Source organism: Denticeps clupeoides, chromosome 4 (genome assembly GCF_900700375.1).
Source record: "Denticeps clupeoides chromosome 4, fDenClu1.1, whole genome shotgun sequence".
NCBI lineage: Eukaryota > Metazoa > Chordata > Actinopteri > Clupeiformes > Denticipitidae > Denticeps > Denticeps clupeoides.
In genome coordinates, this window is record NC_041710.1 from 31,900,179 (window position 1) to 31,918,745 (window position 18,567).

The 18,567-nt window shown below is 41.5% G+C and overlaps 1 protein-coding gene across 2 annotated transcripts in view; it reads right to left on the reverse strand.

Moving 5' to 3' along the window:
• Positions 1–7,191, reverse strand: part of frem3 (Fras1 related extracellular matrix 3) — a 29,301-nt gene extending 22,110 nt beyond the window's left edge. The window contains exons 1-3 of one of the 2 annotated variants that reach the window (XM_028977804.1): positions 6,435–7,191; positions 2,041–5,366; positions 1,787–1,876 (exon numbers count right to left, since the gene is read on the reverse strand). In XM_028977804.1, the coding sequence (XP_028833637.1) occupies positions 1,787–1,876; positions 2,041–5,366; positions 6,435–7,036 (4,018 nt within the window). In that variant the 5' untranslated portion in view covers positions 7,037–7,191. Of the gene's footprint in view, positions 1–1,786; positions 1,877–2,040 lie in introns of both variants that reach the window. The other variant, XM_028977803.1, reaches the window with a different exon arrangement.
• Positions 7,192–18,567: the final 11,376 nt, after the last annotated feature.

An 18,567-nucleotide genomic window follows, 5' to 3' on the forward strand; every position in this document is an offset into this window, starting at 1 on the left:
TGATAGATTGTAAAGATTCCACCACAGAAAATGCATATCGGACCTATAATCGGAAGGTTGCCAATTCGAATCCCAAGACACCAAGGCGCCACTTAGGTGCCACTGAGCACTGTCCCCACACACTGCTCCCTGGGTGACTTTCATGGCTGCCCACTGCTCACCAAGGGTGATGGGCTGAATGCAGAGGACACATTTCATAATAACACACATGCTTCACAATGACAACCACTCTCACTTTTTTCACCCACCCTGCCTCCAATGTCCTGGAATGGACATGGGAATGGACATTGGTTGTGACCCAGTTATGGGTAAGTAACTGAGTGATTTTACAGAACACAACTAAAAAATAAATATATGAAATGTTTCTGGATCATGTCACATATTTGTGGTTTGTCATGTGTCAGTTATAAATAACAAAGGCAAACAAAATCCAAAATTAAAAAATAAATAAATAAATAAAATGTTTAATGCTTTAAAACATTTTTAAAGTTTAATAGTTAAAGGGAGTGTACACTTTCTTATCCTAACTGTTTTATTCTTTAGGCATAACATAACTGTTTGTTTAACCTTAATACTGTGATGATGCATTATGTGTAACAAAAGTTTTATTTTTAGAATTACAAAGGGTAATTCTGCTGCACGACTTCCTCTAAACTGTCGCTGGTGAAGTGGTTGGAATCTTGCTGAGTGTGCATTACATAGTGTCGTAAAATTGCAGTGTTTGTTGTGAATACGACTCTGTGCATAGTGGGCCGTGAGTTTTGTTGTTCATTAATTATATTAAAACTGGATGTGAAAGCAACCATGACACAAAACTGCCCTTTTTCTCTTTATTATACTTCCGACTGGATTACAAATATTTTTAATGTTTTTCATATTTTAAAACATTAAATGCAGGAGTATGTTTGTCCTGTGTTGTTATGTTGCTTGATTGTGTTCACTTGTGCATGATTGTATAAAGCTGCCCTGTTTGTGTCTGTTTGCCGTCGGGTCATTACTTTCCCCTGTCTGGTTCACTGTGTATTTAACCCCTGTTTTGTGTGGTCGTGAGTATGCGTCCTTCTTCCTCGCCATGTCCAGCCATCGTGACAAATCTATATTCATTGAATGGACTAAAACTACTCAAATTAAAATGGCTTTTAAGAATACAGTGATGTATAGTCCATGACTGCCGACATACTTTAAGCACATTAGAGGGTAATATGTATAAGCTATTTATAAATATTGGTCATATGTATACCTTCTCAAATGTTTGAAAGTTACAGTATTTTATTATGGAAATGGAGACAACTGAAGCAGTCATGTGTCGTCTAAAGGAAAATTTGCTGGTATATAAATATACGCAGGCTCTGCAATCCAAAGCCAAGGGTACAAATTCTTCCCTGTGAAAGCACATAGACGATCTGCTACCAAACACCGGACACACTGGTGATGAGTTTCCAAATACAGCATTTCCAAAAACAGCTCTCCATATCCGGATCACACAGCAGAAAAATGTTTAAAGGGTTAATCTCAAAGGCAAAAGATAGAACCTGTCTATCACTGTGAAACTGTAATTCACCATAATGTATAACTCATAATTTATAACACTAATAAATAGTGAGTAAATAATTGCATACATAACCCTATTCTTTCCCCCTTCTGACTCTTGTCCTCCCACCATCTGTTCATATGACTGTCAGTAATGACAGTTCAAAGCCTTTGACAGAGTAACCCATCAATTTCATGATTTGCAGACTTCAAATGCAAACAACATGTCAGGATACACACAATATAAAGCACTCACCCTTGTCTTCCACAGTAAAGTAGAAGATATCGCTAGTGGCATTGCTCCTGTCCCGCAGCACATAGCAAATTTTCATATCATCGATATCAGCTGAGGTGAGAAAGGGAAACAATGTCATTGAACAATCCTATCTAAAACTATTTATTATATCAAACACAGCTAATGAAGCCATTTTTGGCATTAATCTCTCATGTAAAAGTTATTGCTAACCCTCAAATACAGTTACAGCTGAGGCATTTTTGAGCGATTCTTACCTTGTGTAAAAGTCTTTATGCTGTCATTGCCCAGTGCAGTGTTGATAATGAATCCGTGCAGAGGGGCTTCAGACACGGTGTACCTGAGCACTTTCTTGGGGCTGTCGCTGTCTTCAGCCCGCAGGGCTTTGTTGGTGATAAGGAAGCCAAGGTGCCCAGTGTGCAGGGTTTTCAGGGTAGGGGCTGCCTTATTTACTACAATCTGTGGGACGCCGTTATCAATGGTGTTAATTTGAATGGTCATTGTTTGGGGCTTGAGTGTCTCATAGGCAGTGTCTGGGAAGACATAGAACTGTGTGTGTGTTCCATCTGTCACAGTGAAAGAAAAGCTGTCCTCTGAAGTGTCGGTGCCATCATGGTGGTATGTGATGAGATTTTCATTCAGGTCCTGTTTGGTGAAGCTGGTGATTGGCTGGCTCCTATTAAAGAGGAGCTGACCATGCACAGGCACTTGTGTTATTACAAAGCGAAGTAGATGGTCAGCCGTGTCCCGGTCTTCCACTGTCAGCTCAAAAGGTGTAATCAACTTAATTTCACCTTCTCCCACCACCAGCTTGTGAATGGTCAGGATGGGCTTTTTGTTGTCCACATCAGTTATAGAGACACGGAAAGTTCGGAACACTGGATTGTAGCCATCGGTCACTTCAAATTCAAAACTGTCCATTTTCACTTCGTCGTCGGACGTGTGAATGTAGTAGATCTTGTTACCTGCCAGCTGTAGCTGAGTGAAGGTGGAAATTGGGACTCCTGGTAGATCAGAGCATTCGAGGTGACCCTTGCTTGGTGCACGAGTGATGCTGAAGGTCAAGAACTCGTCTGGGCTATTCATATCAGTGGTGCTGAGCAAGTCCGTGGTGAGGGTGACTTTCCCCCCTTCTCTGAGGGTCACACCTTTGTTGATGACATCAGGAAAGACGATGTCAGTGCTGCCGATATTGATGTAAAAGTAACGGTCAATGAGAGGGTTCAAACCATCTGTGACATCAAACTTGAGGAGGTCGCGGACACCTTCTTGGCCTTTGTGTACATACTGGATCAGATTTTGGTCAATATCTTCTTGTGTGAAGTTCATTCCAATGGTTATGTTGCCAGTCACATCCCCATGCTTAGTAAGACGCTGGATGTATCCTTGGACTGGTCCATAGCGAATTATGTAAGTGAGTTCCTTATCTTCAGAATCTAGGTCTTCAGCTTTGAGGACTCTGTTGTTGATAACTTTAGCCTCTCCAATTTCAACTTCCAGACCATCATTTATTGTCATTCGGGGTGTCTCATCATCAACAGGAATGATAGTTATTGGTATTTTCTTTTCAACACTGTACTTTCCATCTGACAGTCTTATCTCAAAGCTATCCTCTTTAGATTCAGAGTCATCATGTTCATAGGCAATGTTTGAAGCTTCCTTAATTTGATCTGGAGAAAATTTTAGAACAGGGATGGTTCCAGAGCTTAGCTGTTGGACAATGCTGCCATGTTTGGGGCTTTTGATGATCTCAAACTCAAGATTATCATCTGGGATGTCCAGATCGGCTGCATTTAAGATAGGGGTGTCAATGACAAGACTCATGCCTTCCATTACAACAAAGTCATGGGTGAAGATCTGTGGCTTTTCATCATTTGCTGGAATAATGATGATGGGGAAAGAATGCCGATCTGAAAAATTAATGCCGTCAGAACAGCGGAATGTGAATCTGTCTTCTTTAGGCTCCACACCTTTGTGTATACTTTGTACATAGTAGATGTGACCAAGGCTGACATCCTTAATGCTAAATGCTGTGACAGACAAACCTGCTCTGGACTTTTCTGAACCAGGGGCTGGGGAGATGTTTTCTATGTATCCTGATTTACAGTGGACAGTGATTGTGCAAAGGATTTCATCATTGTCAGTGTCAAGGTCCTCAGCCTGAATATGTTCAAGAGTGATGATGTTCTTCTCTCCTTCCACAACGACAAACTGCTCTCCAACACTCACAACAGGTGGGATACTGTCCATAGGAAGAATAGTGACAAGCACTCTCACCCCTTGCACCTTATTGCCACCAACTACCCACTCATCAGACATGTCAGAAATGGTGAGGTTGAAGGAGTCGTATTCTTTGACTGGTCCAATTTCGCCACTAGTGTGCGCATAGATAACAACTCCATTTATTATGTCTTCCTGAGTGAAACGTTCAGCTGGCGCTCCATTCACAATTATTTCACCCAACTTGGGAGGCTCTTCTACAATGAACGTCAGCATGAGGTCATCAGTGTCCTCATCATGACCCTGGATTATGTTGTTTGTGATCTCTGTTGCTCCATTTTCTAATACATCAAGGGAAGCCCCCAACAACCCTTTAGGAAGCATGAAAGTGGGTCTTTCATCATCTACAGGATTAACACTGATTTTGATGATGATGGGCACTTCATGGAAGCCATCGCTGACTTCTAACTTGATTACATCACTCAAGGATTCCTCACCACTGTGCAGGTAGGTCAAATGACTACTCTCTATGTCATTCAGTGAAAATGATCCCCCATTTATCATCTCAGCACCTAAATACTGCAATTGCCCATATTTGGGAGTCTGGGTTAGAGTAAAAACGATATTCTCATCTTCTGTATCCTGGTCAGAGGCATCAAGTTCTTTCTTGCTAATGATGAAGATACTTCTTTCTAACACTGTAAAACCAGTGTTGGTAATATTTGGGGGCTTGTTGTCCACAGGTTGTAAGAAGATTGTAAACTGGCCATCAACTGAATTAGTGGCAGTGTCCTCCACTTTGAAGTTGAACTGAAGAACTTTTGGTGTAATTCCAAGCTCCAGGTCTGGGGGTTTATAGGCCACTTTGTGATGGTTGATCTGGGCTTGTGTGAATTCAGTGATGATTGCATCAGGACTGTCAGTAAGCACAATGTTACCCAAAGCCACTGCATTGTCTTCAGTAGTGTCTGTTGGAGGCTTGGTAATTATGTATTTCAAATCTCTATCATCACTGTCAAGGTCAGTGTAGTGAAGAAACTTCTTTTTAAATGTTGTTAGCTCATATTCTTTCACAGTCATTTGTAGAGATGTTCCTGGATAAAGCTCGGGGGGGAGGTCATCTACTGGATAAATTTTTGCTGTGAAAACATGTTCTCCAGACTGGTTTGGGGGGTCATTGTCATCCTGGACACGGAAAAGAAGATGATCTGTCACTGTGGTGGTGCTGTGTGGTCCATTGTGGCGGTAGAACAACTTACCCTCCAAAATATCCTGCTGGAACCACTCTGTCACAACACGTTCAAACATCTCATTGGTTGCAGTAAATTTCCAGGCAGAAGGGTCAGTAGGGTGCTCTACTTGCCTAAGAACAATTTCACCTATTTTTGAATAAGGTGGCTCTAACATAAACTTAATCGTTTTATCCTCAGAATCTATATCAGTGGCACTCAGAATGAATGGAGAGATTTGGATTATTTCTTTCTTAGAAAGCACAATGCCAGTGTTGGCATTGATGATGGGAGGCTCATCATCGATGGGAACAATAGTAATGGGGAACAGAAACTCAACTTCATTACTTCCGTCAGTCATTTTGAAAATGATATTATCACTGTATGTGTCACTGCCATCATGCTGATAAACAACAATGCCAGCATCCAGATCAGCTGCAGTGAAGAACTTCTGAAGAGACCCCAACACAGCCAATTCCCCATGTTTCAGGCCATCAGCTACAAATATCTTCACATTTTCAAGGTTATCCTCATCACTGATTCTTAAATTTTGCTCACTAGACAAAGGTCTTGACTGACCTTCAAAAAGTAGTTGACCAGTATTCTTCGTTGCCACGGGAGCCAACGTGTTCATGGGCTTCACAACCACCATGAAAGCAAAAGTATCGGACGCAGACCCCTCTGTGTCTATTACTTCAAACTCAATTTGAATGATTCTCTCTGTGTCTGAATCGTCTGACGGAGGTTTGTAAGCAATTTTCAGGTCTTTAATATCTCGCTGACAGAAGGATGTAATAGGCAAATTTTGGTCATCTGTGCTGATAATATAACCCAGTTGGGGGCCCATGGGAGAAGTGATATTAAAGATCAAGTCATCTGGATCTGATTCAACGTCCTCTGCTGCCAGCATGTCACTAGTTATGGCGGTCATCACAAACTGATCAATCTCCATCATCATCATAGCAACAAAACTAGGTTTGGGTGGATTATTTTCTGAACCCTCTTTGATTCGAACCATGATCTGGAAATGTTCCTGTTGAACTATGTTGCCCTCTTTATCTTGCACCTCAACAAGCATGGGAATATAGTCTCTGTTAGGTGAGTTTGTGCTGGCTGTGTGTTGATAGCGAATGCCCTTCTTCAGGAATTCATTACAATCAACCATCTGGTTGCCAAGACTGTTATCTAAAAGTTTGCCATACCTGGGAAGCCCACCAATGCCAATGAGTGTTGTAACCTTGCATGTTGTGACCTCATCCTCATAGGTGAATTCCAAGCCCTTTTTGTCTATGGGGTTGCTCTGGCCATTCAGCTTGTCCACGACAAGGGGGATGTTTCGAGTCACAATCTCCAGCTGCTGAAAGACCAGCTCCACCTCCAGCATGAATGGCACCACCACAGTGTTAGTCTGAGAGTCATACCTTAACTGAAGTCTCACCCGGTCCTTACTGGGACTCCTTGACCCAAAGTGTGTGTACTTCACCTCCTCGGCACCAAAGGAGCACGGAAATGTTTTAGGGGTGAGCATTCCAGGTTTCTGGGCCAGAGGGCCATTGTCCAGAACTGTGATGTGGCAATGATCTCCAGGTTGCACCTCAGTCACCAGGTCATTTATAGGGTCCAGGTACACTGAGCGCCCAAAGGGAACTCTAATCCCATTGTTAGCCACCAAGATAGATTCGGCATCCAGTCCAGATAAATGTCGATAGATGTAAGGCTCTGCATGAACTATTAATGTGCTGACTGATAGCAGCACAAAGAGAGATTTCAGAATAAGTCCGATCCTTTGCAGACAACCAGCCATATCCAGCTAGTTGCCCTGCACAAAACGTGCTGTTATCAGTGTTCACAGAGCCTCTTCCAAATAGTCCACTACTTCAGTTGTCTTGGACTTTTCCCAGGTATATCCAGCCACACACTCGCTCTAGCACACGCTGGGCAAACGTTCCTAATTCACTGAGAGTCTGCAGGTAATATTTAGCAGGGCAGACACTGACAGCTTGTGGCTCCACCCACGGACAGCCCTCTCTCACAGCTAATTTAAGAAAGTAAAGCAGGCAGCTCCCCCAATCATCCTACAACACTGCGCTCGACCCCCAACCCTTTCAGAAAGGCCAGATAATACAAAAATTACAAGTATAGGAACTTTTTAGCTATGCAGTCATAATTCTACATCAACCCAATAACATAATGGCAATGCCCTCCTTTTTATTAATTTTAAATTAATATATTTCTGTTTCACTGCCAGAAATCATTCTTTTGAATCAAGAAACCAATAGAGATGGGAGACATCATCAATAGGGTTCTAATAGAAACAGATCAGTCTTGTATTCCTTTATGTTTCATACGGTGCTGGACCCTGCTCCCACGCTTGCTTCATTGAAAATAAATGATTCCTTTAGGGCTAAACGTCCCTTCAGCTGTTCACCAGCCTGTAAACCAGCTGTTCTCACAGGTGGAGTAGTGGACACAGACATTCTCAGGGCAGAAGAGCAATAAAGACTTCTAGCACAGAGGTTTTTGTTAAAAGCCATATATAATTAACATGACCAGGATAAGGTTCTCTTGCAATGAGAACACGTGTTTAAAGTTAGGGTTAGGGGTTTTTATGTTCCCAGCTGTTTAAAAAGGTAATGATATATACATTTTATTGTATTATTCACTCATGGATTTCAAATGTCTCATTGGCTTTTTTTATGTCCAGAGTGTAATGTCTCTGTATGTTCTGGGACCAGTCTGCTTCATTGCTTGCTATTTTTTACTTAAATAAACAGGCTCCAAAAATGTGCATTTTTGTATTCACAGTGACCTAACAAAGGGCTAAGAGATTGACAACCTTTCATATAAGTTATTTCTAGAAAGTCCAATTATAACCTTTGAGGCTGCTGAAATTGGGTAGCAGCTTTTAAATAACTATCCTGGAAATCCCCCCAGCATACACGCGTGAAAGACTTTATGAATTTATGATGTGACATGATATGCATACATTACAGGGCAATAAATGGAGCTGCAAATGATTGCATTTAATTTGGGTATTCCTAGCTGGCACATAGTGAAACCTTAAAAACCATTTGCTGTAGTCACTGGACCAGAATGTGTACAGTAGACCTCCTCTGTATTGGACATGGTCACATCATGATATAAATACCCACTTTCCATTTATGGAGCTGGTTTTAAATGGATGACTCAGCAGGTCCGCAGTGCCCCTCTCGTAAATGCAAATTAATAAGCAAGACTCAGCTGATTAAGATTCCATCAGTGAGTTTAAACAAACAACCTATTATCTTATAGACTTATCCCTGATAATAATTATAATAAGTATTGTCTTTTTTTCTAACTTTGGTCTTGTGGAGGGTCTACATTACATTGTTCACTGATTAAAATTAAATATATGATTTTACATAATGACACTATAAACAGAGTAAGCTTGTGAGCACACAGGATAACAATATGGCTGGGAAATAAAACGATAAAAAAAATCAAATGCTACACATTCCATAACTAGTATATAAGGATGCCGCTGTTAATTTACTGACCTGCCCTCACAACTCCGCTAGCATGCCAAAGATGCAATGCAGTGTATTTATTTCATTTAATTTAATTTCACTGCCACCAAATACCATCACAAAAAGGCAGTGTGTAGGAAAATGATTTAGTTAGCTGTAGTCCTTATATAGTCTTAAATTCTGCAGTAACTTCAAATTCACCTACATGCGCAAGCACTGTTTCCAACTCCATCGCTGCAAGCAAGAGTGTTTCATGAAGCAGTCACTGAAAACTGCATTAACTGCAGATATCCATATCTTTAAGGTCCCCTATCATGAAAATTTCATTTTGTAAGATTATTTAATATTCCCCTAGCCTGTCTATGGCCCTGCAGAGGCTAGAAATGGTGATAGGTGTAAAGACTGCTTTGGTCATTCTGAATTTGTCCCCTTATATCATTATAAGGGGAAAGATTACCTTGCCTTTCTCATGCTTTGCCCGCCCAGAGAATTTCGCACCCTTTCCCTAAAAAATTGTCACCACCCACACCCACCCATTTCATTGCAGTTACTGGTTGACTGGATGAAAAATGAGCACAAATTTATTTTTTAAGTCCGGTAAAGCTACAGACACCGAAATGGCACATCCTGGGGAAATCTCATTGTGGGACTGGATCAAAGTGGCTGTAATTCTGCACCAAGTCTGAATTTCGGAAAGAGACAAATACAATATTAGGGGTCAAACTAAAATGTTTTTTCATGTTAGGGGACCTTTAAGAAATAGGCCTAAATCCAAAGTCAACATTGTACCAATGCCTTTTTAATTAATTTAAGACAAGGAGAAGATCTGGTGTACCACGATAAGCAGAAAGCACATAGTTATTTATTTGAAAAATAGTCTTTGTGCTGGTGAAGAGCAGAAAGAGGTTGTCCTCTTTCAGAACAAACAATAAAACACTCAATATGACATGACTAAAAGGGCATCATACATAGGATCATACAAGGGAGCATCTAAACTCCTCCTCCTTCACTAGCTTTGCTCCCTGTAACCTGACCATCCTGCTGTCCTTCCTCTCATTCACACACATGTGTACTGTTTTAGACCCACTGACCTTCATTCCCTTCATCTCTTGTGCATACAGCGCATTCCGGAAAGTATTTACAGCACATCACATCAGCCATCTTACAGCCTTATTCCAAAATGGATCAATTTTCTCTCAGAACTCTACACACAACACCCCATAATGGCAAATTGAAAAATGTTTACTTGAGGTTTTGGCAAATTTTTTAAAACTAATAAAACTGCTCAGGTCCCAATGAGCACAGTGGCCTCCATCATCCATAAGTGGAAGATGTTCAAAACCACAAGGACTCCTCCTAGAGCTGGTCAGCCACCTAAACTGAGTGCTAGGTGGATAAGGACCTTAGTCAAGGAGGTAACCAAGAACCTGATGGTGACTCTGTCAGAGCTCCAGAGTTCCTCTGTGAACAGAGGAGAACCTTTTAGAACGACAACCATCTCTGCAGCAATCCACCAATCAGGTCTGTATGGTAGAGTAGCAAGACAAAAGACTCTCAGAAACAGAAGTTCTGATGAGGCAAAGATTGAACTATTTGGTGTTACTGCCAGGCGTGACGTTTCGACCAGCCAGACCCCAGTCTTGAATCCAATTGATCGTCTCTGGAAAGCTCTGAAAATGTCTGTGCACTGACACTTCCCATCCCACCTGATGAAGCTTGAGAGGTGAAGACAAGGAATGGGCAAAACTGGCCAAGGATAGGTGGGTCAAGCTTGTGGCATCATATTCAAAAAGTCTTGAGGCTGTAATTACTGCCAAAGGTGCATCAACAAAGTATTGAGCAAAGGCTGGGAATACATTTACAGCATTTATCAGATGCCCTTATCCAGAGCGACTTACAATCAGTAGTTACAGGGGACAGTCCCCCTGGAGCAACTTAGGGTTAAGTGTCTTGCTCAGGGACACAATGGTAGTAAGCGGGATTTGAACCTGTGTCTTCTGGTTCATAGGCGAGTGTGTTACCCATTTTTCACGTTGTCATTATGTGGTGGTTGTGTGTAGGTTTTTGAGGAAAAATTTGTATTTAATACATTAAAACTGAAACATAACTAAATGTGGACTACTTTCCGGATGCACTGTACCTCTCCCCTACAGAATATGAAATTATCTGCAAACATGAGAGTCTCACATAATATTGGCTAAACCTGTCTTTCTAGAACTGAATCGTCTTGTCATGGTGATTATATAGAGAACATTTTTAAGTCTTTTGCTTGTTTCTTCTGTCATGTTGCAAAGGAGCAGAATGTGGCTCATGGTCTGTCGTGGAAATAGATTCACCCGCTGACGTACTTCACTTCAGAAGTCAATTGAGGTAGAACATTGCAGAGATCAGAGTTCCAGGCAGGTGTCTTTGTGCTGGAGTATGTGAGGATCAAGCTCGAGAATTCTGGAAGGCCAAGGATGACTCATGAGTTCGTTCCATGCCAGGATGCTGTCAGGATTAGATTTACTACATGAGAGTTGATGCACACAGATATAGAAAAAGAAAGGGTTGTGTTAGCATCAAGTTAATAACAGCCTGTAGAGAGATGGTTGGTGAGGGTCTTGTGTTTCTGGTAGCACTTCTAGTGCAGCATTGATAATTGTAAATGGAGTGTTTCACTATAGCTAAGGGAGTTTGACCATATGTGAGATTTTAGCTTAGATTTAAATATTAAAATATGAACCCATGTCTGATGCTCGAATATTCAGTGAAAGGTTTTTCTGTAATTTTGGGGCTCTATAAGCAAGAGGATGATGGGTTAAAAGCAGAGGACACGTTTTGTTGTGTGCACCATGTGCTATGCTGTGTATCACAATGACAATCACTTCACTTTCACAAGCCGGAAGAAACAGCCAGCATCACATTGTCTGTTTCCAACTGCTCCTATATAGCTGTGGTTCAGGATTCCCTGTCCCCTGCTGGTCACCTAAGGAAAAACCAGACAGAACAGACAGGGCACAAGTGCCCGACAGGGTCGTAACACGTGTGAGTTTTGAACTAGCTGGAGTGGAGTGGAGTGGATCAACAGCAGAACAACCAGAAAGCAAAATGAATGTAGTTGAATGCATGAATTACTAATGGGGACAAATTTCCTATCAATGTTTCTTAGGTGGAAGGTGAGAAGTTTCTTCAGACCAATGCCTGCTCATGCTTTACTTTTGTGTCTTTACATGTGTGTGCATAAATAGCTCTGTGCATCCATCTCTCTGCAGTGAGCCTTCTTTCTGAGATTCGCAAGGTTTAACAATGTACAAAACATTTTGTCATTTTACTAAATTCAGATTCATTGAATTGCTACTTTGCCTCGCATCTCTTTGTCTCATTTTGGCCATGCCTCAGAGATAACTTCCTCAGAAGGAGTGTTACTTGCTATTCCATCACAGCAACAAAACCATGCATCCCTGTAAACAAAACCCTCTGTATTAATAGCCTGACCACAAATAGTCAGCCTCCCTGGCACAGAGGTGCAGTAGAAAGGAAGACTGGTATTCCTGCCCTTCCTGGCGTCTGCTGGCCTGAAGCCACATGACCGTGGGGCTCCTCTGAAGACAAAACCGCAGTGCCATTTGGGACAGTCTGCACTCATGACACTGTGGGGGACACAACCAAGTTTAGTTTGGACATATGAAGTTCACATTTTAAGAAACTAGATGCAAACGTAATTGCACCATATATAATTCACATGAGTTTGGTTGAAAAAGCAATCTTCCCTCAATCATTTATTTACAGAAAAAAAAAAACTATTTTAAATGTAAATGTATAAATTACATGCTCTGTGCATGTGTACATTCTGCCAGACCAAATATCATGCAAAATGTGCCAATGCACACAAAAATCGCCAAAATGATCAAATAACACTGGGTTACAAAAAAATCAAAAAAAATTTGAGAGTTGTCTAATATATTTTTGGCCCACAGAACACGAATATGGCATCAGTTTTTGTAGATCAGGTCAGGTTTTTCAGCTAAGTTGATTTTATAATAGTGCGATTTTCTGTCTCGAAAAATTTAAATTTACCACAAAATTTACTTTATATATGCAAATTGTATGTTCAATCATAACTGTTCAAAACTTGGGGCTTTCATTTCCTTTTCCTTGAAGTTCTGGAATGTCTAGTGGCAGGGATGTCTCTAGTCAGATTCCAACAGTAGTCCACCATCATTACTGCATCCCACCGACCTTGGTACCTGTTCTCCATCACCTTCATCTCCTGATGGAAACGCTCGGCCTGTTCATCACTCATAGATCCAAGATTTTCCGGAAACCGATCCATATGTGAGTATAAGTAATGCATTTTGATGCTCATGTTGCATCCGAGGTTCCTGAAAGCAGTCAACATATTTGTGACAAGTTCCGTGTAGTTAGGGGCCTTATTGTTGCCCAGAAAGTTTTTCACAACCATAACAAAAGCCTTCCACGCTTCCAGCTCCACTTCGTTCATTGACTTTTCGAACTGAGAATCTGTGATGAGCTGACGGATTTCAGGATTGTCAAAGATGCCAGCCTTTAACTTCTCAATGGTCAATCCTGGAAAATAACTTCTGTCACAAGTAAATGAAGCAGCCACCAGCTTTGTCCAATGTTTTGGTGAACTGCTTAATCAAACCAAGTTTGATGTGCTGTGGGTGATGGGTTAAATGCAGAAGACAAATTTCACTGTGTGCACTGTGTGCTGTGCTGCTGTGTATCAGAAGTGATAATCACTTTACTCCCAGAGTTTAAAACAAGTCATGTGGATAGCTGAGACACATCACTGTCCATAATCTCCGTCAGGTTTTGATAGAATATCTTTCACCACTTTCATGCTCTGTACACAGTTATATGAATATATTTTCCTGAGAACGTGTTTGTGGTAATTTTATTAATATTAATATTAATATTAGTTGAACCTGTATTTTTACTGTATGGGTGAATGCAGGGATGGGGAGGGGACAGTTCTGGGATAAAAAATCATGTCTGTGCAGCACTAGTACATACCATAGCTCCGGGGTGTGTGCGTTTCAGATGTGTCACCATGTTGCTGTTGTGAAATGCTCCCATACTCTAATTTCCTCACTTTCTCACACTCTGTTCTGCTATATTTCCGACTTTCTTCAACATCAGTTTAGAATGAAGTTATTGCAGACAATGGAATGCAGTTCTGTTCATATTGAAGCATTTTGACTTTGTTGAGCAGAAAAATAGCAAATACTTATTTCAATGAATCTCAATACAGATTAATGGAAAAGATTCGAGCTGGCAACCTTCTGATTACACGGCCAATTCCTTAACCCTTAGGCCACCACTGCCCCGACATAAAGGTAACACCCCCCAAAATATCTGTAATGCATGTCTGTGTGTGTGTGTGTGTGTGAGAGAGAGCGAGAGAGAGAGGGCAACCATTTATGGATTTGAGACATTTATGTGGTTCATTTTTCAAACAGGATGTTTCACATGTACACCACTTCCCCCCCACACACATACACACACAGAGAAACCTGACCTCATCCCCAACTAAGCTGGCGCCAAATACCCACCTCCGGAGCTCAGGTTAAAGCCTGCAGGGCAAGGAGGAGGGAGAAATCGGAACTCAGGGTCATGTGATGCTGAGCCTATGTCTGTGCAGTGTAGAAGAAATAAGAAATTTGGAGGGAAGCCATCTAAATACCTGGTGTCAGATAAAAAATAAAAAAAAAAGCAGAGGAACTCCTTAAAGAATCTTTTTGTTTTACTTCATTTTTTCGAATAACGAACAGGGATGCACGGCTGCTTGAGCAAACCCATTGATCGGAACCTCTCATCTGCTCCTGTATGGGAAGCAATGAGATGATGATGAAGCCTGATGAAGAAATGAGGCCACGGAACTGTGAACTCTGCTGAGGACAGGGTCCTGGGGTGGTTCTGGAAAGTGGGTGAGTGAGAGTGTACTATGTGGCTGTGAAGGCTTTTTTAACAACTTTTTAACAACCACTGGAAGGGCATTTACAGAAATCAGCTAAATAAAAAAAATGGTAGGGAAGACAGGAAGGGCCAAGCCTTTAATGTCTCTTTAGGATTCTGAGCATTTCATGCCATTTGAAAAGGTAAAGTGGTAGTAGCCCAGTGGGAAGCACACTAGCCTATGAGCCAGAAGTCCCAGGTTCAAACCCCACTTACTACCATCATGTCCCTGAGCTAGACACTTAACCCTGAGTGTCTCCAGGGGGGCACTGTCCCTGTAACTACTGACTGTAAGTCGCTCTGGATAAGGGTGTCTGGTAAATGTCGTAAATGCAAATGTAAATGTTATGAAGTTCCTTTTCGTCTCACCAGAGTATCTCCAGTGCCTCAGTGGGGATTTTGGTGACGATGGCTGTGGTCTGCTGCTCTGGCTTTTTGTGGTATTTAGGAGCAGCCTCACAAGGTTGCCAAAAACACACCTTATCGCAGGTAATTTGGCACAAGGCAGGAACCCACCTTGGGCGGTGTACCTGCCCAGCGCAGGGCTAATCGCTCGATTACTTTTCCAAGTAGACATGGATGAGATTAGGTAAAAAACTTATTTATGGCACTGGTTGAAGAAGAAAACAGCACAAGCACAACAGCCCCTTTCTTGGTTGCAATTTGCCTGGAAGCTTGTCATTTACCCAATAATTAGCCCAACAAGACAGACACAGCTGCACATTTGAGCTGTTTTCCCTTTGTCACCTCTCACTTTTCTCCCTCCTGAGAAAAAGCCATCTCCTCCCCCACGGTCATTACAAGAAGTAACTAGCGGGTGGACTGGAAGAGAGACACCTGGCACTGATGGGAAACCTGCGGGTATAGAGAGGACGTCACAGCCACGCCCTCTGGATTGAGAAAAACATGTGAGGGTTTATTGTTCACCCTGCCTGCAACAGGACTGTCAGCACTGTGCTCATTTCAAGTTAAAGAGTGTAAGGGACTGCCAGTCGGATCGCTTGTCACTTGACTGTGAAAGATTTCTCCAGGAAGACTCCAGAAACAGCAATTTAACCGTTTGTTAAATTGTCTTATGCATCCAATCCATAATCAGATATGTACTTCTGGTGGAAATTTTGCCAAATTGTTGCACAGAAGTTCCCAGATCTTATATTGTATATCCCAGAAATATATTGTTTAGACTGACTCTGCTGCCATTTGTGTTATGTAAAGTTTATGAGTGACACCAAAGGTTATCATATTTGCACCTCAAATTGTAATTTAGTGTTAGTTCAGGCCACCTATTGGTGACCTTGGAGGTAAGAACCGAGGGCACCATACTTTTTTTCCAACACATCTTCCTGTCAGGACATTGTTCTGCAGCACAGCACCTGGTTTACAACACAGAAACAGCTGAAGAAACAAGAGTTGTGGTTTTTACGACATTGGGACAGGTGCTGTGTGTGTTTCATAGCACTGTCCGGTGCTGCCTTACAAGAGCAAAGAACCTTGCTGCTTCCATGGACTTGCCATGAAGCTGACGTAAAAGAAACTAGAAGCAAGCTCTTATACTCTAAACTGACAGAGTAAGTGTCAGGTGTAAAAAAGTGAGATGAACCTTCATTGCATAATAAAAGGTTTGGTTGTAAAAAGGTTTGAACCCTCCCCACACAACGTGCAGAATGCACCAAACACTTCAAAGCTTCACCGGCACTCCACTACGTGCGAGGTGAAGGGGCAGTTTCTATCTCTCTATGCCCTACTTCTTATACCTACCGTTCCATTTGGCACATTCCCACATAGTGTTACCATGGACCAGGGGAAAACACCCATAAATGTATGTCGTCAATAAATTCTGATCTTACAAAATTTAAATGTAATATTTTTTTACATCTTTTAATGATGGCTGGGTGTAGCCTAGTAGATAACACACTTGCCTATGATTTAGATGACCACAAAGTCACAGGTTCAAACCCTGAGTGTCACTGAGAAAGACACTTAACCCCGAGTTTCTCCAGGGGGACTTACCCTGGAACTACTGACTGTGAGGTGCCCTGTAAATGTAAATGTAGTTGCAACAAAAAATGATATTGGATTGTTTAAACATGTACTATTTGCAATACTTTCTTATGGTGACTTCTCCGTGATTACTACTGATATCAACAGTAAAGTAAGAGTGGACTCATATCTTACTGGTTTGTTTATTAATGTGTCATAGAAATATCACAAACAATGGTTTTGTGCAATCACAGTTTATTAAAGGAGAGAAAAAAAAGGAAAAAAGTCATATACAAGTCCTCCATCAAGATCCTGAACAGGCAAATACCTCCCAAAATGAGCAGGGTCATGCCACAAAATACTATTGTTGTGTTCAAACTCACCACATTTGGCATTGCTCATAAATGTTTATGTGAAAACTTTTCATTATTATGTAGTTCCATTTCCAAAATAATTGCAACGTATTGCAATGATTAATGATTTCAATCCCCACTTCCAAAACACGAGCAGTAAGGGCTAAGGGAGGGGAACTTGGATTGCACCAGGTTTCCTTTGATGAAAGGTAAGAGTTGAGCAACTCTTACAAGTCTAACCAACCACCCAGTGAGACCAACACAGACATCTACACACAATATTCTAAAATCTAAAACCTGCATGAATGCCACATGCCTCAGTGGTCATGTGTTTCCACATACATCTTGATGTGAAACATTTTGAACTGGCAAGCCTTAAACTACACTGAGGTGTATGTTAATGTACTTTGTTGTGTTCCTTTAGACCTCAGTATTATTCAAAGCCCTCTTGAACCATTTTTGTTTGCTTGCTTTGTTCCTGTTTTGCATCTTGGTACCATGTCTTCCCCAGGAAAGCAGTGCAAATTCGCCCCAGCCATTCAAATGATATAAAAGAAACATGAATCATCAGAGCAGGCCACCATTTCCCATCCAGTATTAACCTATTCAGCCCTTTGAGCTGCAGTGGCTTTTCAATAACTCTGCTTCTAGCCCATAAACGTCAAGGACCAAGTGTTCCCTTGCTGCCTAATATATCTGAGCCACTGGTCAAATTGACAACTCTAAATTATTCATAGGTGTGAGAGTACGGAGTGTGAATGCAGTATGTATCCTGTGGCCACCCACCCTGGGTGAGTCCCGCCCTGTGCCCAATGTGCCTGGATTGGCTCTGGCAGCTGCAACCCTCATTATGAATAAACGGTAATGGAGTGAGTGAGTGAGGCTGAAGATTATACATATTATTTTATTATGTTAAATCCTTTTGGCTTCGACTATAATTGTGGAGGACAGATAACATTTGAGAGAGTTTATTTGACATGCACAAGCGCTGGTTTTTAGTACTTCAGTTGTGTCTGAGTACATTCTTGAATACTCAACATTCCAATTTCAACCCATTTTTTTGTTAAAATAACTAGAAATCCACACTATGTTTTCATGCATGTTAGTGGTAAGGTTTCTGAAAAGTTACGGGACCAAATAAAATGATTTCCCTTTCAAACATTGGCTCAGTATGCCGCCTGGTGTGTCCATGAAAGCATCAGAGACACCATGTCTGTTGCAGTCAGATCAGTGACAGCTGTGACACAGGACACCCGCCTCCCCTATGTCTGTCACTGCAGACCACTGCCATGACATTCTTACACTCTTCCCAGTGAAAGCCAGCAGATGCAAAGATTCACTGCAAAGATTTTTAAGTCCTCTATGCTAAGTACATGATGTGACAAGCGAGATGCGGTCAGTAGGCCCATCGGCCTTTCTTGGTGGATCTTGAACTAATAATTTGTTGGCAAAATTCAAACTGCTCCAAACATTAACTGCATGCTTTCTCAGATCCAACTAAAGTGTTCCCTGAATGGGCGTTGAGTTCAAACTTA